Source organism: Polychytrium aggregatum, assembly GCF_025602895.1.
Source record: "Polychytrium aggregatum strain JEL109 chromosome Unknown BJ171scaffold_17, whole genome shotgun sequence".
Lineage (NCBI taxonomy): Eukaryota > Fungi > Chytridiomycota > Chytridiomycetes > Polychytriales > Polychytrium > Polychytrium aggregatum.
The window spans coordinates 209,180-233,692 of NW_026516219.1; the positions used below are offsets into that span (position 1 = coordinate 209,180).

General features: G+C 59.4%; 6 protein-coding genes across 6 annotated transcripts; 1 reads left to right on the plus strand and 5 right to left on the minus strand.

Annotated features, from left to right (window-relative positions):
- Positions 1–868: 868 nt before the first annotated feature.
- Positions 869–5,516, minus strand: BJ171DRAFT_503696 (Indigoidine synthase A like protein-domain-containing protein). The gene is made up of 15 exons (XM_053110883.1): positions 5,161–5,516; positions 4,893–5,034; positions 4,569–4,771; positions 4,304–4,415; positions 4,055–4,161; positions 3,774–3,851; positions 3,658–3,703; positions 3,456–3,576; positions 3,281–3,366; positions 3,152–3,207; positions 2,765–3,076; positions 2,414–2,542; positions 2,021–2,327; positions 1,651–1,909; positions 869–1,470 (listed from the first exon to the last, which is right to left on the minus strand). Exons 1-15 carry the CDS (start codon positions 5,248–5,250, stop codon positions 1,302–1,304), a joined length of 2,217 nt encoding a protein of 738 aa, XP_052966884.1. The 5' UTR covers positions 5,251–5,516; the 3' UTR covers positions 869–1,301.
- A 1,345-nt stretch (positions 5,517–6,861) lies between these two features.
- BJ171DRAFT_423873 (ATP-grasp domain-containing protein) lies at positions 6,862–8,301 on the plus strand (the record flags this gene model as incomplete). Its single annotated transcript, XM_053107627.1, has 1 exon — positions 6,862–8,301. The coding sequence occupies one exon, from the start codon at positions 6,862–6,864 to the stop codon at positions 8,299–8,301; it is 1,440 nt and encodes a 479-aa protein (XP_052966885.1).
- A 147-nt stretch (positions 8,302–8,448) lies between these two features.
- Positions 8,449–9,824, minus strand: BJ171DRAFT_503701 (threonine dehydratase). Its single transcript, XM_053110884.1, has 2 exons — positions 9,616–9,824; positions 8,449–9,475 (listed from the first exon to the last, which is right to left on the minus strand). Exons 1-2 carry the CDS (start codon positions 9,733–9,735, stop codon positions 8,603–8,605), a joined length of 993 nt encoding a protein of 330 aa, XP_052966886.1. The 5' UTR covers positions 9,736–9,824; the 3' UTR covers positions 8,449–8,602.
- Positions 9,825–10,072: 248 nt separating this feature from the next.
- On the minus strand, positions 10,073–11,352 carry BJ171DRAFT_458961 (protein FAM72; the record flags this gene model as incomplete). The annotated part of the gene is made up of 5 exons (XM_053108394.1): positions 11,143–11,352; positions 10,785–10,818; positions 10,598–10,673; positions 10,376–10,500; positions 10,073–10,164 (listed from the first exon to the last, which is right to left on the minus strand). Exons 1-5 carry the CDS (start codon positions 11,281–11,283, stop codon positions 10,073–10,075), a joined length of 468 nt encoding a protein of 155 aa, XP_052966887.1. The 5' UTR covers positions 11,284–11,352.
- A 1,148-nt stretch (positions 11,353–12,500) lies between these two features.
- On the minus strand, positions 12,501–16,853 carry BJ171DRAFT_89932 (uncharacterized protein). Its single transcript, XM_053115973.1, has 3 exons — positions 16,763–16,853; positions 13,179–16,577; positions 12,501–12,956 (listed from the first exon to the last, which is right to left on the minus strand). Exons 2-3 carry the CDS (start codon positions 16,569–16,571, stop codon positions 12,582–12,584), a joined length of 3,768 nt encoding a protein of 1,255 aa, XP_052966888.1. The 5' UTR covers positions 16,572–16,577; positions 16,763–16,853; the 3' UTR covers positions 12,501–12,581.
- A 439-nt stretch (positions 16,854–17,292) lies between these two features.
- On the minus strand, positions 17,293–21,350 carry BJ171DRAFT_503704 (chaperonin Cpn60/TCP-1 family). The gene is made up of 8 exons (XM_053110885.1): positions 21,018–21,350; positions 20,438–20,498; positions 20,024–20,188; positions 19,585–19,783; positions 18,724–19,372; positions 18,292–18,429; positions 17,981–18,161; positions 17,293–17,664 (listed from the first exon to the last, which is right to left on the minus strand). The coding sequence occupies exons 1-8, from the start codon at positions 21,300–21,302 to the stop codon at positions 17,534–17,536; spliced, it is 1,809 nt and encodes a 602-aa protein (XP_052966889.1). The 5' UTR covers positions 21,303–21,350; the 3' UTR covers positions 17,293–17,533.
- Positions 21,351–24,513: the final 3,163 nt, after the last annotated feature.

The window sequence follows — 24,513 nt, forward strand, 5'->3', positions numbered from 1 at the left end:
GGGCTTGTTTGGGTCGCTCATGCCGTGCAGTACTTGGGGAGGGTATGGGAATCAGTGCAGATATGCCCGCAAAGGATGCCAGTGAAGTACGCGGCGGCTCGAGTTGCCCTATGAGGCCAAGAGGAAGCAGCACTGTCGGCGTATCGAAGGCAGCGGCTCAGCAAGGGATGGAAAAGTCAGCGTACAATCAACGAATGCCGGCCGAGCCTGAAGGGTTCTAGTGCTGGTGGCGAAGGGGTAAGGCAAGGTAGCCGTAAGAGAGGCACAAGAGAGAGGCGGCCTGGAATCGTCGCAGCTCTGGGTTTTGGTCCGATGCGGTTTGAATGATCAGCACACATCCGCTGCACCTTGTGTAAAATACTGCACCGCCCAAGACAGCAGGTACAGAAACTGACGCCTCGCGGCGGCCTCTGGGGGTCGAATCATGTCAGGTCATCGCCCGGTCAATCAGAGAGGACGACGTAACGACAAGGTCGGGCATTAGATCACCTCCCCAATCGCGAATATGACCCACCCAACGAAGCAAGTCGCTATGGATTTCCGTCGACGACCACTTACTCCGATGATTGATTACGAGTCTTACCTCTCTCTCAGCTCTTGCATCTGCTCCCCACACCATCCATGGGGCTGTTTACGTCGCAAGATATGATCAACCCTCTGAGCCAAGCAGGATTACTCTCCAGAAACTCGATCGCCATCAACGCCACTTACTCCAAGCACACCCTCGTCGATACTCGTCGATCCTCGCGAGACCGTTGATGTTGCCTGATCGACTGACGAGCAAAGCCCCCTTCCAGCACAGCGATCCGCTGACTGCGTGAGTCTGTCTTCAAGAGAGAGCTGCTGATTGGGACTCTGACGTCAGTTTGGACTGGGTTTCATGGCGCTGCCTGTGGCTGCGTTGGTGAGCTCTGGTCAAAGACACTGTCTCCATTCTCCCAAGTGCACAAGCTGCTCACTGGACATTCTCGATAGATTGCATAGGACCGAGCACAGATAGCCTGCGGCTGCGCCGATGACTTGCGATCCTCAGGACCCTCCCAACCAAGCGACCGGCGTTCTAGAACACCGACGTTGGTAAAATCGGCAACACCATGCGATCTGGAGAGTGACTCTGACAGAGTATGCTGTGAACACACTTGAAGATGAACGCCCAAACACCACCCTCGACGCCGACGATCATTTTGTTATGGCGACCAGTCTCGATCCCACCGTTGACAACAATCGTTGATATTGTGATGCGGGGGGGGGTGGCCGATGGTATTCCCACACAAAATAGCAACAGCAGGGTGTGTCTCGTCTCATCTTGCGACAGCTGAAAACACAGACGGACTCAGCATCTCGCTGATGGCGTGAGTTGATTGCAGCGATAGGAGCGACGCCGCCATTCCAGCGCGGCAGCCTTCGAGGAGGACGTCCACGCCACCGCCTGGGTGGCGATGGAGATGGGTAATTAGAGTGCCAACCATGCTGGTGGGGGTGAAGAGACGCATAGTATCAGAAACAAGCCTGCAGCAAGACAGGCGACATCTATATCACTGAGTTGACCGGCATCTTGCTCGCGCCATTCGCATTGGTTGTGCTGTTCCTTCCAACAGAGTAAGGCGTTGGCATCCGCAGTATCATGCACTTGTCTCCAACGAAACGTACCTGTCGCCGGCGCCCGTGACGCTCACACACTTGGTCAGCCGTTTTGTAACCGGTATATGGACAACCTGCACACGCTCGCTACCGACATGGACCTCGAGCTCGTGGGTTGAGCTGGCGACGATCTTGGATTGCGTAGATGGCTCGGAGCTTTGGTGGGTGTCCCGGACGGCAACCACCACGCCACCGGCGCCCATCTTGATAGCCAGCTTGGGAATGTGTCGAGTGACGTTCAGAATGGCAGGGAGAAGCTTGGGGTGGGCTAGAATCAAGAAAACATGTGATTCAGTAGCGCGAAAGGCGTCCCGATGTTGGTAAGAGTGCAGATCGGCAGGCGCATCAAGAGAGGCAGCGTGTCGCTGTAGCCTCGTACCCTTCAATATCTCCATGCCTGATCGTGCCAGCTGCTTCAACTTCAAGGGAGCTGCCAAGGACGTGCCGGGTCTTCTTGAGAGGAACTCTCCCATGGCCAGAACCTCGCCCAGATTGGGTGTCGCATACTCAACGCCGCCTATACTCAATTCAAGGACTTTTGTGGATTTTGGAATCGATGTGGGCTCAAAGAGCACAGGGATCGAGTGGTCGTGGCACCGCGATACAACTGCTTCCATTGAACGAACCGATAGGTTGCCATCAAAGGCAACGACACCAGGCTTGAATCTTTGGATTAGAGAATCGATCTGCGAATAAACTGGCGTTAGCGACGGTATCCGAGGGAACAGACACATGATGTCGCCTGTTGAGCAGGCCCCTAGCAGAGACGTACATGGTGTGTTGGGATGGAGTCGTGGATCTTCATGTCTGCAACGGCGGTAAGCATCTCCCCGGCAGGATCAAGAAACGCGCTATAGACGGCGGTTTGCTGGGTGGCTTCGGTCGAGATGTTGTCTACATCCTGCGGACGAAATCAAAAGCAACAGCTCATCAGCGGAGACCACGATTCCAACACAGGCCGTCCAGTCAGTTTACTGTGTTTGGCCGTGTCGATAGACTGCATCAAGCGACGCCGCCCTTGGTGCTTCTTCTCGGATTTCATTGGCAGGCCAGACGATCCATCCAACAAAGCTCGTGTCGGTCGATGCAAAATGAACACAGCGATCGATCGGTGGGTGCTTACCATACCCCAGTCGTGCATCTGGCGGATGATGGACTGGCCCGCGAGATCGCCGCCAACCACACTAACAAATACCGGATGGCCTCCTGTCCTGAAGCAGGCCTCAGCCATGTTGCGCCCCACCCCGCCGAGGGACTGCTTGACGCTCCCAGGAGATGATGTGCCCATCAAGACGCCATTCTCGCTGCTCCGTCTCCTGGAAGCCTTGTCGAACTTTGACGAGATGTCCATCACCGAGCCACCAAAAATCAAAGGTCGCTGAGTCGAGCACACTGCAAGATTGGGGGTGCTGTTCCCGGCTGAGGCTAGAGCGGACTGAGGATCCATGATTGCGGCAGTCAGTGACATGATTCCGGTGCCATGACCCAAGCTCAGATAAAACAACGTTACCAGTTCGCGCGCAATCTGGCTACCAATGTGGGCATTGTTCTTGACTAGGGCAATATCTGGAATCCAATCGATGTATCAGCCACTGCACTGCGCATCCTAGATAGCAGCATAACCAGCAGCGATACTCACTCGACTCAAGGGAAGCGCCCGCGGTGAGCTTTTTCACCCGGTCGAGCAGAAAGGGTGTGACATCCTTGCCCTGGACACTGCTGTCGCTGTTGGTACGTGACGAATTGAGTTCCTCAAAGTCAGTCAACACCGAGAGATATCTCAGTGAGTGCAAATGTGCTGACTGTGTGCGCACCGGGCCTGCTGCAGAGCTTGCTGAATGGCTTGTTCGATGGCGGCACCATCCATGTCGTGTTCCTCTGGAATGGGGCAGGCAAATACCATGCCGCTTTGGAGCCCCAGTCGTTGATTGTTGACTGAAAGGTGCGTCCAAGTTAATGGCGCTGCCCATATATGTTTTGGGTGATAAACGAGCCATCCATTGCAAGATGACTCACATATTAACGAAGCGCATTCGGATGTCGTCTGTAGTACTGCTGGACTCTGAAACGATGACGCCTGTGTCAGTACCGAGCCAGGAGCCGCGGACAAGTGTGCTGCGAATATCACAAACCTTGAAGCCGCTGCTTCTGGAGTAGAAAGACGGGAACTCTGCCGAGCGGTAGGTAGCTACGGTGACTCCTTGAGTTTCCTTGATGGATGAACGACAATGTGAATCGGTAGAGCTGAATATCGCGTCTTCCTCGCCAAAGGCCACAGTATCACATCTAAAACCCAGCGTCCGCAATCACAGGGACGGCCGACACGCTGTCTTGCTATCTCTGTTGGCCCATCTCATTCTGCTTCGTTGCCTCGAATGCTCCTCTGCTGCGGGAGCACACCACTTAACCCTACCAGATACTCCAGAGTCTTCCCGATATCCAGAATGGACTTGACTCCGGCGCAGATCACAGCGACTGGCGTGCGCCCGAGCTCGGTCAAATCGGCACTGATATCCATTGCTGGGCAGCACAGCCCACGATCGGATGAAGCATGCATGAGATCGATAGTCTGTCGGGAGATCCATGGCCGGATCAACAGCGCTCCGAGCAGCACTCTCGATCAATGAGTCGACAAGCACTCGAGTATTCCAGTTCGGCTTACATTCTTCTGCCCCACGATGCACTCCGCCGATGCCGCCGGTTACAAACACCTTGATGCCGGCCATGTGCGCGATGAGCATGGTGCCCGAGACCGTTGTTGCGCCAGTCTTTTTCTGAGGACGCCAATCGGGTCAACGAGCACAGACAAGGCCAAAGAATATGGAATCTGAATTAGTGATCCGGAAGAAGGTCGAACCGGCGGCTTGGGAGCCTGCGACAACCTCCATCTCAACAGTCGTTCGGCTCGGGACCCAGAGAGAGCGCACCTGCGACAGAACCAGGGCAAGGTCCTTCCGCGATGTCTTCTCGGCCTTCAGGCCAGTCCTAGCCAGCGTCTCCAAGTCGTCTTCCGACAGCCCCACTTTGATCTGCCCGTCGATGATGGCGATTGTGGCTGGAGTGCACCCTTGGCTGCGAACAATGTCCTCGACAGCAACGGCGGTCTTGAGGTTCTCGGGATAGGGCATTCCTGTCGATGGAAAGGGCATATTGTATCAGCGACATGACCCAGCGCGCTGTGTTTAGCCCAGCTGCATTATCCTCCTCGCAGTGCGGCTCGTCTGCCCGGGATGCTTGTTGCCGAAGCCCACCGTGGCTGATGATGGTCGACTCGAGGGCAACCACAGGCCGTCCGAGACGAAGGGCCTCCTGAACCTCCTTCTTGATCTCAAGCAAATCGCGAGCGGGCCTGCTTGAAGATGTCGATGATCTGACATAGCTATGCAGTCTTGTCTACGTATCCGAGCAGAGCAGCAGAAACCAGGAACCAGGTGAGCGGACGTTGGATGGCGAAGATGCATCTGAGCGGAGCGACGGACACGACATTGCTGCGGGCCAGCGTTGAACGGTCGACACTACCAGCAGCACGCATTGGGCTTGACGATTTCCTGTCTGCACCAGCGGTCTCGGCCAGGCCACTCGATATGCAGCCACAAGCCGGCGCATCATGAGCAGAGCAGCCCTGCGTGATCAACGGAGCTCTGGGACGGGGAGGCGAGAGACAACCCAAACCAGCTCGGCTGATCGATCAAGGCCGCGCTCCCTCGATGTCGGTCACGTGGATCAAACAGGGACAATCAAGCCCGCTTGTTGGGGACGGACGGAATCGGATCTCGAGCGACGAAAGAAGGCAATGTCTGCTGGATGCCGTCATCAAAGGAGAGAATCGGGCAGCGCTGCATATGCGCTCGATATCCGTGGTGGTCTGGCAACGGTGCTCTGGCTCCTGCACCGCGCTGCGCTGGACAGGACGAGGCTGCGCTGCACTAACCGGCGAGAGTGGCCCGTTCGGATCCTGTGGGATCATGCTCGTTTCTTGTGTCGTCCTTGCCCGAGGGAGGGGGACATCAGGCTTGCTCTTGCGCACAGTGGCTGCAGCTCGTCGGCCGGCGCCTGCCTGGCACTCGTTGGGTCGATCGACGGCGATCTCGCAGCCCATTCCGGTAACGACCCTTGTTCCCACGCCACCGATCTTCCCCAACCCCACCACCGCATCCCCACCACCACGTTTCATCCCACTGCCGAGCCGGTTGGTCAATGCGACGCTTTGTGCGCTGGGCTCGGCGCTCCCTGAGTTACAGCGGCTTGCATCCTCCTCAGCAGCCAGCTGCCAGTTGGCTTGCCCCACTTTCTCCCCACACTCGCCCACTTTCGCCCACTTTCGCCCACTTTCGCCCACTTTCGCCCCATACTCGCCGCACCCTTGCTTCCTTTTTTTTTTCCTTTCATCTGCCCACTCCATGCTGATATCAAAGATGTCTTTGCAAAGTCAGCTACGCCAGTTTTCCGCCCGCACGCGGCCTGTCGCATCGAGTGGCTGCGTGTGACTCTGATCCGTTTTGTCGGCTTGGTCGACCAGCACCTTCACATCCGCCACTTGAGAGCGTGCGCCAAGGGCGACCCACGCCGGCATCTAGGTAGACACAGTGTCCATGCCACCAACACTGACCAACCATGTGCTTGCCAGCCTCCTCCTCCTCCGTCAGCGGCGCCCGTTGGCCACCCAAACGGCAGGACATGGCCTTGCTCGCGCCGGCTGCCTGCTCTTGATTGGCATTCAGTAAGGTTGCGTCTCGTTGTTGCAGAGCCTCTGTGCTTGCCACTGGACAACAAACACAGCTTGCCCCGTTCCAGGCAGTGTTCGCCTTTCGCGGCGCGTGGGGAAAGCCTCGACACATATTGACAGAGGCTCGCTTGCGTCGGACAACAGAGGCACAAGCCTGGGCTTGCAGCAAACAGAACGTTCCCACCAGGCTGACTATTTGGCGGCCTGCCCCAGTCTCCAATGAAATCGGCCTCCAGTATATAGACCCATACCTCCATCGCGCCGCTCCGAACGCATTAGCCCATCCATTCGTGTCTCTTCAGGAACCGCAGGTGTCCTCCAACATTCTCCGGTCTTGAAGCCCCCCGTCTTACTCGTTCTTTCCCCTCCCCTTCGAACAAATGCACTATATATTTGCAATGGATCCATCCACCGACCAAAGTAAACCGCTCTCGCAAGTCAACACCATCTCGAGCGCCGCCTGGAACGCCCCCTCTGCCCTCGTGGACTGCCCCATGCCGACGACCCCGCATCAGGACGATCTCCACATCCTCATCCTCGACGATACAACCGAGCCTCCCTGTGACAAGATTGTGACCTACTCCAAGTTCGTCAGGCCCGAGGATCGCATCAAACTCTTTATCATCAGCTCGCTTGGGGCTCTGACTGACGAAGACAAGCAAAACAGTGCCGACTACGTCGAAATGGAGTCGCCCGAGCGCAATGCCTGTCTTGAGATCGAGGCCATGCGACTCCACCAAAAGCACCGCATCGACCTGATCTACACCAAACAGGAGGAGCTCATCATCCGTGCCGCAACCTTGCGAAAAATGTTCAATCTTCCAAGAGCCAAAGGCTTTGTCAGCCCCGACGATGCCCTGTTTTTCCGCGACAAGGTCCTGATGAAAGACATTGCCCAGAAGGGTGGTTTCCCCGTGCCCAAGTTCCGCCGGCTGCGATATCCCCTGGACCTGGTCGAATTCGCCCAGCAATGCGGCTATCCCGTCATTGTCAAGCCCGCAATGGGCTGTGCCTCTGCTGGCGTCCAGGTGATCCGATCCTGGGACGACCTTGTGTCGTTTCTGTCGTCCAATTTCTTTCCCACGCGCGAGGACTCTCACGACTGGCGCATCACCTACGGGACCGACATGATCGTCGAGCAGTTCGTCGACGCTGAAATGTACCACGTCAACGGTTGCCTGATCGACGGACAGCTCCAAGTGATGTGGCCATTCAAGTACATCTCCACCAACTTTGGCTTCACTCAGGGTGTCGCCTATGGCAACGTTCTGATACCAAAGTCGGACGCTCGCTGGACGCAGTTGCGTGATGCTGCCATCCGCCTGCTCCAGTGCTTCCCGACCCCACGCAGGCTGATGTTCCACCTAGAGCTCTTTGGTCGGCCTACGGCCACGGGCGGCCTTGAGTTTCTCCTCTGTGAGATCGCAGCCAGGCGCCCTGGAGGCAGTATCGGCCATCTCATCGACCTGGCCGAGGGCGGCGGCATCTGGGGCGAGCTCGAATTCCGTCTCAGCGTCGGGCTGCCGTTCCGTCACAACCGAAGCGAGCGCTCGTGTTATGAAAACGACCCATCCTTCGTCGTTGGCGATCTGATTGTTCCGCGCAAGAAGGGCCACCGGTTAAAGTACATCCCCGATGCCGGCAGCTGCACCATCCCAGGGATCACCTATCTCCCAATCGAGAAGGCCGGGAGCGAATATCTCTGCTACGACTGCACAACCGTCAACACATGTGCCCGAATGGTCGCTGTCTCCAGCGGCGTGCCCTCGAATACCGACAGCATCGAGCGCACACTCGACCAAGCCCTGCGATGGTTCCAGAAACATGTTGTGCACGAGAAGCTCGGGCCCGAGTCCCCGACGTGCTCCATGGCTTCCACCGACGAATCAAGTAGTTGCGAACGCACCCCGTGCAGCGATCTGTGGAGTGCTTGAATGTACAGCGCCCCACAGCAATGGATCTTGGCATCCTGGTGCGAGTCCAAGCGGGACTCGATCGGGATTCTGAATACACACATGCATTTCTCACTTCCATGGCCATTGACGAGACCCTTGCTTGTCACTTGTCGCAATCCAATGCTCTGGGCTGATCCAGAAAGGCCGCCAAAGGCACTCAACCCGAGACGTCATGTTTATTATGTGCACTGTCAGGAACAACAACCCTGGTACTCGCCAGTGTCTGCTTTAGATGCTGCACCTCATGCAGACATCAAAGACGGAACATTGTTGGTTGGGATCAATCGGCGAGTCCCGTCTGGGACTTCCAGTCGCTCAGGAGTTCCAGGTTCACACCGCTCCCGCCGCAAACCTCGACAACGACGACGGATTCGTGGCCCAGGGTCGGGAACGACTGTTTGAACAGGGCGGCGTCGTCCAGCAGCGCCAAGGAAGCACCGCAGGCCGGCTCGACCAAGAATCGGTATTCGTCCGCAAAGATCAGACAGGACTGGACGGCAGCCCGGTCGCTGACAAGCACCGAGACAACGCCGGCAGGATGGGCTCGGGCCAGCTTGAGGACACCGGCCGAGACCGCACGGGCACCCAGTGTCTTGGCGATCGTAGAGATCTCGCTGATGGCGACGGGCTCGACCAGGCCTTGATCTTGGGCTGCTCTCCAAGACGCTGCTCCGTCCGTTTCGACGGCCGCAACAAGAGTTTGGGGCAGCTGGTGCTTGGCCAGCCCCTGGAGGATACCACCCAGCAGTCCTCCGCCGCCGACGGAGCAGACGACAAGATCGGGCAGCACCCCATCCTCGACAATCTCGTCAACCAGAGTCGAGTGGCCCTCCCACAGATCCGGGTGATCGAACGGGTGGACGTAGAGGGTCTGGGCCGCTCCAAGCTCGTTGCAGTAGGCCACGGCGGCCTGGTGGGCCTCGTCCCAGACGGAGCCAACGACACGGACTTGGGCACCGAGCTCTTCAAGCTTGTGGATGATCGACCCAGCGGTTGTTTTCGGGACAAAGATGATGGTCGGCAGCGAGTACGCCTTGCCGACGTATGCGACTGCCATTCCGGCGTTGCCACCCGAGGACGAAATCAGGGCCAGGGGGCCGGTGTCGGATCGGCCGGCGAGGGTTCGGCGGACATGGTGGCTGATTCCTCGGATCTTGATCGGACAGTGTCGAGGGGGTCGCAGCCAGAGAGGGATTGAGCGCATGCGTTGGCGAATTGGACAAGTGTGAGTGGACATGGTCGCAAAGGACATGCATACAGCAAGGGCATCGGCGTCCGGGGCGGCATCCGAACCTTGAAGCTTCCGGAGGGCTGGAGATTGTCCAGCTTTAGATAGACCGCCCTGACTCCGAGGCGAGCGGCGGCCGAGTCAGACGCCTTGATCAGAGGTGTGCGCTGGTAGAGCAGGCTCATCGTCGAGATTGCCGCAGCGGATCAGAGCCAAGAGGAACCCCGGCATGGGCACCCGACACCGGGCCCAAGTCCTGGCTCCAGAGACATTGGCGCTTGCCACGGCAAGTCTCGCTTGGAACAACAGGGCCTTACTCCGCCTGCAGCAGGACGCACAGCTGCCGAGCCCACTCAAGTGCGCATCCCATTCGCTCGGGGCTCAGTGCGCAGGATGATGCCGTGGATAACCGTGCTGATGAGTATGTGTATTGAGATGTTGAGCCAAGACAGCGGCGACGACAGATATCCAGGGCGACGCATTTCATCTTGGAGGGACTGCATCCCTCGGGACATGCCTGCTTCAGCGACACATGGACTCGTACGGAGTATCAGTGCTGAGATCCAAGTCCTTGTCTGCCCGCGGGAGACTCGCCCAGACCAGCGGCTTTGTTCCTGTAGCATTTGATGCAATCCGATGCGATGCAATGAGATATAATGCGATCCGATGCAATGCAATGCAATGCGATGCAATGCGATGCAATGCGATGCAATGCAATGGAAGATGGCGGTGCCGGATCGAGGCAAAGATGCCCAATCGCCGGGCGTGCACCTAAAGTCAAGCTGGGCATGACGATTCACTGCCAGGGCTAGTGGCCAGACTCACCGGTTGCGTTCAGGCGGTCTGTAGTCGATACCTCATGGACATGGAACATCCAAAAGTGGCCATTGTTGCAGGCCTCCATGCACTGCTCGCACGGTTGGGTAACGTGGTATCCGATGACGTTCCCGCTGAAGAACACCGCAAAAACACAGTTAGGCCAAGCGGCACCTCGCAGCGGGGCAGCAAGCTGCTCCAACAACTAGATGACGGTTGCTGTGGTCTTACCATCCCAGGCAGGCGACATCCCGGATGCGGCACATGCAGTTGCGTGTCTGGTAATCGTCATTGACAAGCTGGACGCCTGGATATTTGCGCACGCAGTGGAATCAGTGCATTATCGTGAGCCCTCAATGAACCGACCATCGCCGCATCGGATGAGAGGCCGTCAGAGCTGGATACCCGGGTTACTCACCGACAGGCGGCGCATCAGTGGAAAACAGCTCAACCTGGATGAAGCAGCGCCAGCGACATTCGCCATCGAGCCAGATTACAATATGCCATCGTGGTTAGTACTGGCGGCGGTTTCGATCGCAGTGAGAGCTTTGGCCGTGCTGGTAATCCACCGTCATTGCAGCGTGTCTATCCGGGCTGTAGGCCGAGCCAGCAACAGTACCAATCGCACCAATCCTGTGACTGGCAACAACACCAGAAGATGCACTTTCTGTAGCACTCAGCCGCCCTGATTTCCAGAAAGCAATCAGTGGCCGGGGCCGGTCTCGCCCCCCCCCGATCGGATATTCGCGCCTTCATTCGCACACGGGCCAACATACGTTCATGTCGGCCAGCAGAATGGCCTTCATTCCGCGCTTGCAGACAACCCGGCTGCAGTGTTTGCAGCCTAACAGACAGACGACCTTGCTTCGGAACTGCGGCCGAATGGCAAAGTGCTCGGTCTCCTCCCGGGTCATCATCTGTCGCGGAAGGTGGACGTTGGCAGACCGACGGTGGAAGATGTATGGGTTCTCGGAAACGACGGGCTGGCCCGTGGCTGCGCTGACGTTCGCGGTGCCAGCCGATACAGCAAACGCCGAATTGGTGCTGGTGACGTTGATTCTCATTGGAACGCCGCTCGAGCCGATGCTGGGACCGGAGCCAGAGGCACTGATGGAGCCGGGTACGGTGGAGTAATAGTATGCTGTCGGTGACGAGCCGTTCGCGGATACACCACTGATCGAGTATGGCGAGGGATACATCTGCCGGCCGTATGTTGGTGAGGTGCCGGAGGATGTGCTTGAAGTCGGTGGCTGGTATGGAGGCATGGTGAGGACGGAGGGGCGGCGGCGGTCTGGATCTGGGTCTGGGTCTGGGTCTGGGAACTGGAGCAACCCAGGACATATGGCGTGAGAATGCGAGCCATGCAGCAAGAAGATATCACCGCTGTTCCTAGCCTCTTCCCAAGCAGACATTAGCTGCTGACATTACTAATGCAGCGAGTCGACGAGCAGCGGCAGTGACGGTGGCGACCAACCCAGTTGGCTGCAGCGAGACAGTCATCGGCCGCCATGCTCTCGAAACTGAGCTGCGACAACGATCCTTACAGTGAAGTGACAGGCAGGGCGGACAGACACGATCGAGTCGCCGAGATGTTATAGTCAGGGGCCAGCAAAGTGTGTCTCTCGACCGGAGGGCGGCCGGCTGGCTCCAGGGTGAGGCTTTATTAGACCCTGGGAACCGATCACTGCTCAGAGACAAGATCGGCGTTGCCTTCTGGGTGGACGAATCGAAAGAATCTCAGTATTGCCGCAAGCGCACCCGCCACCACAACAGTGCCTTCCTTCCGTCAGACAACAAAAGAAGCCGTGATGCTCTGGCCGAAGCCTAGCACCGCCGACGGATGTGTCAACACCTGCCGGCTGCGGACTGCCTCCGTAAACAAACTGAAGCAAAACAGAGCATCGGCCGAAACGAACGCGATCGCAGGAAGCGGCGATGGGGGAAGCGGACGAGGGTGTGTTTCCGGCAGGATGTGCCCACATGGGTACGAATCCCGTTGAAGCCACACCCAAAGATAGACGAGCGCCAATAGTCTGTTTCTCTGTCTTCGCATGCACTATGCCCGCACCCAGTCCATATTTCAATGCAGTGGCCATCAAGCATTTTTGCAGCATGGTTGGAGCGGGGGGGGATCGTAGAAAACTCTCGTCATTATTGTCGATCCTTGCCCAGCTTCGGTTCGGGCGATTGCCTCTGCCCCAACTACGTTCGGTCTCTAGGCCGTGGTATCCATCGGGTCTGACGGACCCAGGTCGCGCACACTCGGGGAGAACACCGACGCATCCTCTGCTTTGGTTACAGTGCTCGCAACAGCGACAGCTGCATCAGGCAAGGTCTGATCTTGAGGGACGGCTTCATCTTTGATCATGGCCATGTCCTCATTGCGATACAGCTGCGCGATCGTATCGTTGATGTCGAAGGCCGGGTCGTCAATGTGTCGGAGCTGCAGCTCCAGGACATCATACTGCCGAACGTACTTTTCAACTTCCCAGTCAGCAAGATACAGATCGAACCGCTGCTTGCGCAGGTCTCGGAGGTGCTGGTCCTCGTCGACCAGGAATCGTTCGATCTCCTGTTGGAACCGCTCGACCTGATGGGAAAGGCGGGCAAAAACAAGGTGAGCGGGAGTGTTCGAAGCGGGTGGTTGGGCCCGAAAGCAGAGCATAGGGGGCCAACAGAACCCCTTCCATGAGCACCGGATGGAGGGTTGGTTGCCAAGCAAGCTTCTCACGAGTGTCCGCTGCAATCCATCGGTCGCCAGCGCTATTCATGCGTAGCAAGCAACACGACCGAGAGCGGTACGATACTCTACATCTTTCTCGTCCTTGCCCTCCATCCAGGCAAATCGCAGGCTCTCGGGCATCTTGTCCCAGTTCATCTTGATGTAGTTTGGCTGCAGTGGTGGGCCAGACACAGAGAACGACCCGGAGCCCTGCGGCTGCGAAGTGCTGGTCTGGGACGACACGGGTTGCTGCGGCCCTCCAGGACCGTACGGCGTGCCAGAGTGATACGATCCAGACCCAGATCGGCCCGGAGTGGGGCCAAGGGCTGCTGCTTGGGAGGAGTACCCGTCGGGACGCGGCGAGGCGGTGCGGTGAATGTCGTAGGTGCCGGGGCTTTGGTGGCGCATGGACTGGGAGCGAGGCAAGGGCGAGTCGTGGCTGCCTGGTCGGAGGGGGTAGGAGGAGGGGGACTGGTACGGGCCATATCCAGAGGAGCCTCCGTGATGGCCGCTCATGTGCGGAGCAGATGCTGATGTTGTCGGTGAAAGCGGCGAGTTGGAAGATTGCAAGTGGCGTGGGATCGCATGGGCCGCGACTGGCGATGGCTGTCCTGGAAGGAACGGGCCACTGTGGATCTTGCGGTCGTCATACGGAGCATACTGGCCCCGTGGAGTCGAAGGCCCACGATGCAGCGGTTGATGCGGCGGCCGCCGGCCATATCCCCATTGATCATCGGAGCGCGACGGACCGCGGGAGAACGAGTCGTCCGACCGCGGATAGTACCCGCCTCGATCGCGGCCGTCGCGAGCGGGAAACGGGCTGCCGCGCAAGTCTCGTGCAGGCGGATAGTCTCGCGACGAGCTGTAGTCGCGGCCGCTGCCTTCGTATCTGCCGCGGTACTCGGGAAAGCGGTCGTAGCTACTGTCGCTTTGGCGACCAAAGCCAGAGGACTCGCCCTGAGGACCGGCAGCGCCATCCCCGTACTGAGATGCTTGGGCGCTGTCTTGTCGACGACCGGATGTGTCCGCTGGGTGCGAAGATTGCGCGCCCGCGGTGCTGGGCTCGCCAGAGGCCCATTTTGCTGAGGAAGAGGCAGCACCAGAGGCATCCCTGTTGCCCGGCTCGTCCGCGAGCATGTCTGTCTGGCTGCCCTCCGACATGTCCATGTCGACGCTTTGATCCGGTGCCGACTCTCGGTTGCGCTCGTCAGCCAGGGGGCGGGCGAATGTGTCGGTCGAAGCTGTGCTCGACGGGTCTCCAGGTCGGGCAGGCGTCGGTACTTCCGAAGAGCCAGGCAGTGCACTCAAGGAATCTTGGGGAGGCTTACTTGCAGCAGGGTCTCTCGGATCCATTTCGCGCAGTCGTTCGTGGGGACCAACAGACTCTCGCCGGTCAGCGGCCTCGCGACCACGCGACCACTCGCGCTGACCAGGATGATACGGGTCGCTACGCTCATAGAAGTCTCGCCGCAGGTCGTCCGGATCGCGGAGGCCGCGCGGGTCTCGCCGAAAGTCCATCTTGTCATCGGGGCGGCCGAGTCGGTCTCGGCGGCGGAGTCGGTCGGCGTCGGAATACCAGTCTCGTTCGTAAGGAGGATAGCGTTCGTGCTCGCGGTCTCGGAAACGGCCCTGGGGATCGCTGGGACCTTCGCGGTCGTCCCCGCTGTACTCGCCTTCGCTGGTGGCCCGGGGCGGAGCCTCCGCTGGCCGTTCGGGACCAAGGGGCTTCTCTCGGCGATCCCGTTCCTTGTCCCAAGGTCGCTCGCGGCGATCCAGAGTGCGATCCTGGTCGCGGTCCCAGAGGCCTTCTGCATCTCGATCCCAGTCTCGGTCGCGGCTGCGGAGGTCTCGATCTCGATCCCAGTCTGGCTCGCGCGGCTTCTCTCGGTAGCGGTCTCGGTCCCAGGTCCGATCGCGGTCCCGGTCCCGGTCCCAGTCTCGAGGTCGATCTCGATCCCAGTCCCGGTCCCATTCACGATCCCGGTCTCGTTCGCGCTCCCGATCTCGATCCCAGTCTCGTTCTCGATCTCGTTCTCGATCCCAGAGTCGATCTCGCTCTTGGCTGCGATCCCACTCCCGTTCGCGGTCCCGGTCTCGATCGCGTTCATAATCTCGGCCTCGGTCTCGATCTCGATCGTCCCAATCGCGTTCGCGTTCGCGGTCCCAGGAGCGGTTCCAGACACCGGGCGAGATGTTGGGATTGCCGAGCGTGGTAGGCGGGGCACCAGGCGTCGAAGGGTTGGGACCGATGCTTCCAGCGTTGGTCAGAGTCGAGGTGGGAGCCGGTCCGCTCGGAGATGGGGCGGTAGTTGCACCAGCGACAGTAGCTGCGATCGGGGTCGGGGCAGTCGGGCTTGATATCGGGGCTGGGCCAGTGCCGGACAGTGCCGGCCCAACACCGGCCGTAGCTGGGGCCGGCAGAGTCGATGTCGAGGCCGAGGCCGAGGCCGAGGGAGCCCGCTCGCGGCCAAATGCTTGTCCTCTACTTCGATCCCGCTCGCGGTCCCAGTAGCCCCAGTCTCTGTCTCGACGGTCCCTGGAGTCGCGGTCCCAGTCCCGGCCACGATCCCAGTCCCGCTCTCGGTCTCGGTCCCGGTCGCGGTCCCAGTCTCGGTCGCGGCGGCGGCCGTAATCTCGATCCCAGTCCCTCCATGCCGGGCCAGGAGTTCCTGGGCCGGGATTTGCTCCCGCAGCGGCTGTCACAGGCCCGGTTCCGCTGCTGGCTCCAGCGCCTTCTCTGTCGCGATAGCGGATGCTCCAGTCCCAGCTTCGTCGGTCGCGATCCCGGTCGCGATCCCAGTCCCAAGAGGCTCGGGGATCTCTTGAGTCTCGCGAGTCTCTTGCATCGGTTCTTGGATCGGCTCTTGCATCGGGTCGTGGGTCGGGTCGTGGGTCGGGTCGTGGGTCGGGTCGCGGGTCTCTCTGGTCCCGGATGTCACTGCGCAAGTCGCGCGGGTCGCCCCGTAGGTCTCTTGGGTCTCTTGGATCTCTTGGGTCTCTTGGATCTCGAACAAACCGGTCTCGCTCGTAATCACGGTATCGATCGCGGTCTCGATCTCTATCCCTGTCTCTGTCCCTGTCCCAGCTTCGATCGGGTTCGGCGCCGTCGCGGTCCCGCTCACGGTCTCGATCTCGATCAACGGGCGGCGGGCGTCCGTCGTAGGATGGATCTGGATACGAGAAGCGGCCGCCGGCGGGGCCAGGGTGGGCTGGATGGGAAGACGGCGATGGCGACGGCGATGGTGGCCGTCCAGGTCTCGTGTAGTCCGACAACTCGCTTCGCTGCCCGGGCTCGAGCTCCATCTCGGAGGATTTGAACGGAACCGATCCCGGGAAACCAGCAGCCCCACGGCCAGCGTAGTCGTCTTGTGTGGGGCGGGGAGGGTTTGCAGGGCTGGAGAGACCAGCAGCTAGCTGGTTTGTAGCTGGCTGGTTTGTAGTTGGTGCAGACGACGGAGAGGGTGCTGATGGATCGTCGCCCATGTTGGTCTGAAGAGATGATGGCGAGTCCGGAGTAGCGTCAATGTATACAGAGTTAAAATGAGCAGAGGATCATGATCCCCGCCCGTGTGTCTGCTGCCCAGCGAGACATCGCAGGCATCGATATCGGAGAGGAAGGGAGGGAGCAGTCAGCACGAGCCCTGAGATCCACAAGGTGCCAAAGCTCGACTTACAAGAGGGTGCTGGACAAGCACAGAGAGGTCGGGCGTGATCTGGGTGTTGAGAGGGCCAGAGTCCAAATGTCAAGTCGGCCAGCGAAACAGATCGAGATCGCTGTCGAGGATTTCCTTCCTTGGGGAGTCAAAGGCAAGATGGGCTTGCAGTTTGACGCCGAATCGAGTCGGCGGCGGGATCGGTCTCGATGGGGCGGTCCAGACCGTCGCTGATGAAAGCCAGTGCTGGGCGTGGCGAGGACGGCGGTGATGGTGGTGATGGTGGTGATGGTGGTGATGGTGGTGATGGTGGTGATGGCGGTGACCCAGTCGAGAAAGCAAAAAGGACAGAACAAGCAACGGATCGAATCAGAGAAGAGAGCAAATCGGAACCGAGAGCGCCCGTCGTCGTGATCGGCGGTCTCGCGAGACGATGTTGCTGCCCGCCGACCACACTGCTGCACAGGCAACACCGACCAACAGCCTCCACCCACATGGGGCATGTGAGGAATCCAAGTCCAGATCCAGCAAAACAGCGCATTGGACCCAGTCCCTCGTTCCCAGCCCTTCCTGGCAATGGCAGAAGGCTCATGTCGCTGCACGTTTAGTTTGCAAACGCTGTATAAGGCTCGATATGCGGAGCAGGGAAGTGAGGGGGAAGACAAGGCCGCCAAACAGGGCTGCACCATCCACATCTACAACACATCCACATCGTCCCTTGTATCAGTTCATGATGGCAACAGTCAGAGAAAGCTGTTGGAAGCTGAGACACTCGCTCATCAAACGACCGCTTTATTCGTTAGCGACCTCTCCAGGCTGGATGACATCATCGATCTTGAGAATCATCTTCACCAGCTGGGTGGCGAGGAGGAACTGCGAGCGCTTGGAGATGAGGGGATCAAAGACGTTCTGCTCCTTCATGTCTGGAGAGAGCACCATGTGGGTCCGGGGAGGGGAGGAGGAATCCGGGCAAGGATTACGATTGTTGAAGGAAGCAAAATCAAAGTGTCAGGACTGTGCAGCGACAGACTGGATGCACTGGTGGTCGAGACAAATGTGCCCCCTCCCTCGACCGACCGACCGACCGACCGACCGACCGACACAGGATCGCCGCTCTCGGCTGCCCACAACAGTAAAGCGCAACAGAGCACAGAGCAAACCGAGGGTGGGGGCGAGGCGAGCCGAGGCGAGGCAGGGAGCATCATGATAGAAAAGTCATCACTCGGCACAGACGCGTACCGTTGGTTCCATTGAGGTTGCAGTCGATGCCAAGTCTGGGGTTGCTCTCGGCGATTTGTCGCGACTTGACATCAGCAAGGGTCTCAATCGGAGACAAACCCGAGTTCTGGGCCAGAGCCAGAGGGATGGCGTCCAGTGCAGCGGCGAAACCGCGCATGGCATACTGCTCGATGGTGGAAGTCTGCCCAGCGCAAGATTAGAGAGAATGAGGAGGCTTTAGCACGCTGAAGCATGGCCAAGCGGCCTATGGTGACTCTGGTAGCTGCAGGTCAAAGTCGGACACAGGAGCGGAAACAAAAGATGGAGCTTACAAAGTCAGCAGCCTTGGCGACAGCCAAGGAGGCGGCGATTTCAGCCGAGCCACCGCCGTAGATGATACGGTTGTCGCGGATCAGGTTGCGGACGACGCAAATGGCGTCGTGTAAGCTTCTCTTGGCCTCATCGATGATCTGTGGTGAGGCACAGGGAAAACGGGAAATGTGAGTCGATCGATGCAGGGCTCGATCTCGGTTGTGTCTCCGAGGCGACGGCTGTTGCAAGCGGCGTGATCGTGGGCATTTCGGGAATGCGAGATCCAAGTGCAGCACGACAAACAACGCATGCTGGGCGACGGATACGACCGGTACGCCGAGCCGGCAGGTCGTAACCAAAAGTTCCGCCCTCCTTCCCATACTCCTCCAGGAACCCGTTTCGGGAAAGTGCATCGACACAGCCTGCGAGTCAGCAGTAGCAGCAGCACTCACCATCTTGTTGCCACCACGGCAGAACAGCGTGACGGCGCGGGTGTTGGCGCACTCCTCGATGATGAGCATGCGGTCCTTGGTGGTGCCAAAGGAGACTTCGCGGACAATACCGGCACGGCCGAGCTTGTCGGCCGAGAGCTCCTCGAAGCGAGGGACGATGCGGCCGTTGGTGGCGATGGCAATGAGCTCGATTTCAGGGCCGCCAACCCATCGGACGGCAGGCAGCTTGTTTTGCAGAAGCAGGTGGTTGGCTTCGTCGTCGAATCCCCACTGGCAGACGACGAGGTTGGCACCCGAGTCCTTGACCAGTTTGACCATCTCCTGGAATTTGTCCTTCTCATACTGCTGCAGCTTCTTGTACTCCTCGGCCGAGGTAATGTCGAGCTTGTGCTTAGTCTTGGGCTTCGGGGGCTCAAAGGGGCAGGTCAGGATGGCGATCTTGGCGTCGCGGATCTCTTTGCTCATCTGGGGATGGGAAATGTCCTTGTCGACGACGACACCATAGACAAGCTGGGAGTCCTGGAGCGAGCCGCCCATCTTGCCGTCAATCTTGATCAGCTCAAAGTCGACGTCCTTGCGATCCAGATCCGCAACCGACAGAACGGCATCGACGGCCATCTGGGCAAACTTATCGTGGTACTTGGACACACTGCCAGCCAGAACCAGCAGACGGAGAGAGTGGACCAGGTATCCAGCGATCCCAATGGCATGAAAAGAGGAAAGTATGGGACTGAATCAGCCACGAGCCGAGGCCATGCGGCCGGAAATGTGGTCGCGTGTGTGCTAGTGTGTCGTTGCATGTGTTGGGCCATAGATCCCTCCTCCCCTCTTGCCGCAACCAAAAATCAGGCCTATACAGACATCTTAGAGCCCAAGGAGGTCTTGGCTGTCTTGAGGAGGATGCTGGTGTCTTGCTTGCTGAACTCGATCGTGTCGGCAATGCCCTCGAGGTGGGAAACGGCAATGTTGCAAGCGCGCTCGAAGCCGTCCGAGATGCGGATGGGATGGATACCCTTGTCGAGCAAAAGCTCGGCTTGCTCCAGCAGAGCACCGGCCAAAACTAATGAATAGAGAGATGGGGGGGGAGATGGATCAGGATACATAGATCAGTTTAGGCTCGCTGATTTGCTTGCATACACTGCTGGACGAGCAACCTGCGCTCCGAGCATATGAGCCAACGAGGGTCCACACGCTTCCGCTGGCAAAGCTACGCACGAGCACAGAGGCTGGCTCCGGATGCCACAGACAACAAGCCCACTAGACTCTCGAGGCATTCAGGAACACCGTTCACAACACCCACCAACGACACCGGTGGTTCCGTCGCCGATCTCGTCATCCTGGCTTCTCGAGAGCTGGACAAGGAGCTTGGCGATCTGATGCTCGACCTCCATCTGGCTCAGGATAGTGGCTCCGTCGTTGGTGACAGTGATGTCGCCATCGGGGGAGATGAGGATCTTGTCGAGGCCTTTGGCACAGGGATGAGCGTTAGCATGGGTGTTGCGGGAGCGAGATGGCGGCAGTGACCGATGATGACAGTGGGAACGGAAGCGATCGCTTCCGAGGAGACAGCAGCCGGATGGGTGTGCAGAGAGGCCAGATCCAAGGATGGGAGCAGACCACCACCCTGGACAGAGCCTCGTTTCCCGGATGGATTGCAGATCCCGATGAACCAGATCGCCACGGCGGTGGAGATCAGGATGGGCTGGCGCCATACCTCGGGGACCCAGCGAGGTCTTGACGATATCAGCCACGGTCCGGGCAGCCAGGATATGGGTCTATCAATGATAATGAGACAGATGGGGAGTCAGTAACGGCGGTCCGCAGACGAGGGCCGATCAGGAGCGCTTGGATCTGCCTGAGCCCAAGCAGCCCGATCTGTCCAGGCGGGTGGTGCGGTGTTTTGAGGAGGGAGGCATGCGACCTTCGGCGCTGCCGACGATCATTGAGGGGGCATCGGGCCCGGGAGAGCCCAAATACATGCAGCCAGCCCGTCAGACAGTGGCATGGAGCAACGAATTGGGGCCCTGCCACCATCCGAGGACCCGTGGCTTCGCCAGATCGCCAAGATCAGTCGGGAGAGCAGGCCCCAGCGATCGCCAGGCCACGCGGCGGGACAGATCGGTGCAGCCAGGCCTCTCACTGCGCCAAATGCCGCAAAAAGATTGATGCAGATGCAGCAAGTGGCATATGCGATCGTGGTGGTGGGCGATCCAGTAGATCTGCAGGCGGATCGCAGCTTCCTGGTGCAGGGAGGAGGGAGGGAGAGGGACGGAACCCTGGCTGCATTGGCTGACCTTCTGGGCCTCAATACCGGTCAGTCGAGTCTTCTTGCCCTGCTCCCTCATGATGATGTAGGGACGGCCATACTCGTCCGTCATATAAGCTGCGTTCATGGTGGATCGGTTGGCGTCGGCGGGGAGGCTCTGGGGGAGAACGACGGGGTGCTGGGACAACGATCGATGGCGAACGGATCTAGCGGAATGGCAGGGATGCGAAAGCGCTTTTTCGGGGACAGGGCTGGGATTGCGAGACGCCAGCGAGGAGCAGCGGGGAGGAAGCGAGGACACAACACACAGCATTGAGCAGCACTGGGCCGCAGCACGGCGGCGCTCTCGCTGCCGTGGCAGCCCTCGCCCGTGCACGGCAGCTGCCACAGAACACGATCCAGCCAGCGGCAGCCGGATCGAGCCGGCTCCAGGTCCCAGAATGGCAACCCGACCTGAGTCAGCAGCACGTGGACACAGCGCCACACGTGTTCTGTGGAGCTGGGTCTGGGACACGGAACGGCGGATTGCGTTCCGTGGATGCGGATGTTCGATACTGTGACGATGCTGTGATGATCACGATGGCGATGGCGATGGCAATGGCGATCAAGATGGCAATGGCGGTGTTGCTGATGGTGACGATGGGCATGCCGATATCGATAACGATAACGATGCCGACGGTGCTGAAGATGGCACAGCAATCCGACAAGCCCCGAGTCGGGTCGGCGCATCGGGCGATTGGAAGCCGGTCCGGACGGTGATGACGAGGACGAGATGGTGCTGGGCGAGGAGGCACAGGGGTCTCTGCGGCCCGAGGGATCAGCCCAGATAAGACAGTATCTCCAGCGACGGCAGCGCAAGATTTGGGTCGTGGATGACAACAAGAGCCCTGTCATGATGAGCGGCGATATTGCCAAGGGAGGGGGGCGCTGGCACGAGCGGCAATCGGGATGACCATGATGATGCTGGCAGATGGGATAGCGCGCATGGCCGCGGCGATGAAGATGAATGCGGTGGTGCAGATGGCTGAGAAATGATGATAACTGAGTGACGATGGCTGCAACGATGCTGATGATGCCGCGGCGATCATTGTAGCCGCCACCCTCGGCGCCGCGACGACCGGTATCGCCGGAGCCATCCTCGGCTCAGTCGGCGCCTGTGGCTTGCAGCTTCAGATATCGCACCATAGGAGCCAGGACCGTGAACGCGGGAGCTCTCCTGTGGTGTTGACACGGCATGTCTCATCCCAACGTGCTCGTGTGGTGCTGATCCTGTGGAGGGGGGTTCGCTATGGCCGGGCATGCGTCGGATCGAGCTCGTTGAGCGGCTGGCGCTGGGGGCATGAGGCTGCGGACACAAATGACAGCACCCGAGTGCTCTACGGACGGGCGGATGTTGGAACCATGAACCATTAACCACGCATGCAACGGAAGATAGCGGGGGATAGCAGGAGAAACCCGTCGCTGGGGATCGACTTGCGATCGACTTGCGATGATGCCGCTATGTGTTACATTGACTCCGCGATGCGATTCAAGCTCTCCGCAAGCTACGATCCTGGGCGATGTGGGTTTCATGCCAACCCCCCTATCGCATATGGCGTTGTCGTTGGGGGCCCTCGAGCCGGCGAGTCGTCGGCGGGTGACGCTGCTGAACACAGTTCCGACGAATGCGGCTCGTCGCAGGGATCGTGGATGACACTGCTGCAGCACAGAACAGCCACTCTGAAACTGAAACCGGCTGTCGCAGCGGCGACGACGAGGCTGTGGCCAAGGACGAAGAAACGGGTGTCATTTGCAGGGTGGATTCATGGATGCCAAAGTTATGCGCGTTGGGTGGTGGGGCCCACTGCGGCAGAAACGGTCACCGCCGGTGTGGCTGGGTGGTGGGGAGGGGCTGGGCCTTGTGCCGCCCGATGTGGCAAGCAGGGGGGGAAGGAGAAGCCGAAGGGCAGGAAGCCGGTGGGAAAGGATGGACTTGCGGGTGACGGAGAATGAGGGACCGGCTCTGGACTGGTTGGCTGGTTGGGCAGACAGGCACATGGACCGGTTGGGCAGCGAGCGCATGGGCTTGCGGCATCGATGACGCCGGCGGGAGTGGCATGACTTGGATGACGACGAAGGCGGGGCGATGGCGAAGGCGGGGCGATGGCGAAGACGGGGCAGACGGAGAAGGACAGATCCAAACGCCGGAACGGGACACATGACATGACATGGCATGGTTATCGGCGGCCTGGCAAGAGGGATACTGAGCGCCGAGATGAGTGCCGGTGCAGCCAGCGCAACGGCGGACGCTATCGACGATGCCGGCGATGCCGGCGATGGCCAATGCGGCGTGTGGGAAAGACAGCGAGCGGGATCTGCTGTCGATCATGCGGGTCGCCCAGGGCCATGGGAGCCGACCAGGGCCAGCGCAGATGCGAGATGATAGTGCAAGTCGAGGAAATGCAATGCGAGATGATAGTGCAGTCGAGGAAATGCAATGCGAGATGATAGTGCAGTCGAGGAACTACAAATGCATAACAACATCATCCCAGGGGATGCAAAACATGCACGGCAACATTCGACACACCCGCAGAGTACTTGGGCGACTGCCAGAGTACTTGGTCATGGGTGCATTGGCGAGGGGGACGGGAGCGCCGAACCCGTATCTGCCGCGCGGAATGGCGGCCTTGTCGATCAGCAGTCAGAGAATGGTCGGTCATCTGACACGGTGGCATCGATGTGGCCAAACCAAAAGCCGCTTCCGTCCGGGCATATGACCGGCGCTGATCCTCCCGTAAGTTCCCCCCTTGAGCAATCAGTTGCTGGGCAGTCCCGCCTTCTCCCCCCCCCAAAAAAAAGGTTGCAGCCGATCACGGCGCGATCTGAAGCCGCTGTGGAGCCGCTATGGGAGCCGCTGTGGGAGCCGCTGTGGGAGCAAGAAGAGTACATCCATGACCGACTGGGTGCCATGGCCGACTGGTCAGTTCGTCCGTCCATCCTGGTCCTTGGCCAGCGCTCTCTCCCATGGCCCTCGCTCGCCTTCTCGCCTGCCTCTCGCCAGCACGAGCCCCGCCTCCGTCCCTCTGACTCGCCCGGTCTCGCCCGGCCTTTGATGGCAGCGCCCAGCGCCCAGCCAGCCGACTTTGTCCGGGACAAGCGGCGGGTCGCCTGCCCCCCGGCGTGTAACGAGGGTGATTGGGCGGCCTTGATTGGTGAGGCCCGCAGGCGGCGTTGGGCGAGCACAGCGACGCTCGCTTGCACAAGGCCTGCACACCAGACACACGGCCGCGAGGCGGGCGTTGGCAGGAGTGTCGAATGTGCTTGCAGGAGTGTCGAATGCGTTGGAAGCCATGAATGCATGTGCTGCATCGATGGCATCAATCGCACCGACGGCACCGACGGCACCAGTGCAATGCCGATGCAACGCCAATGCAACGCCAATGCAATGCCAATGCAATGCAATGCCAATGCAATGCCAATGCAATGCCAGGGGCACTCGGCCGACACAACCCCCCAACACTCTCCCCTCCATCGCACCGTCTCGC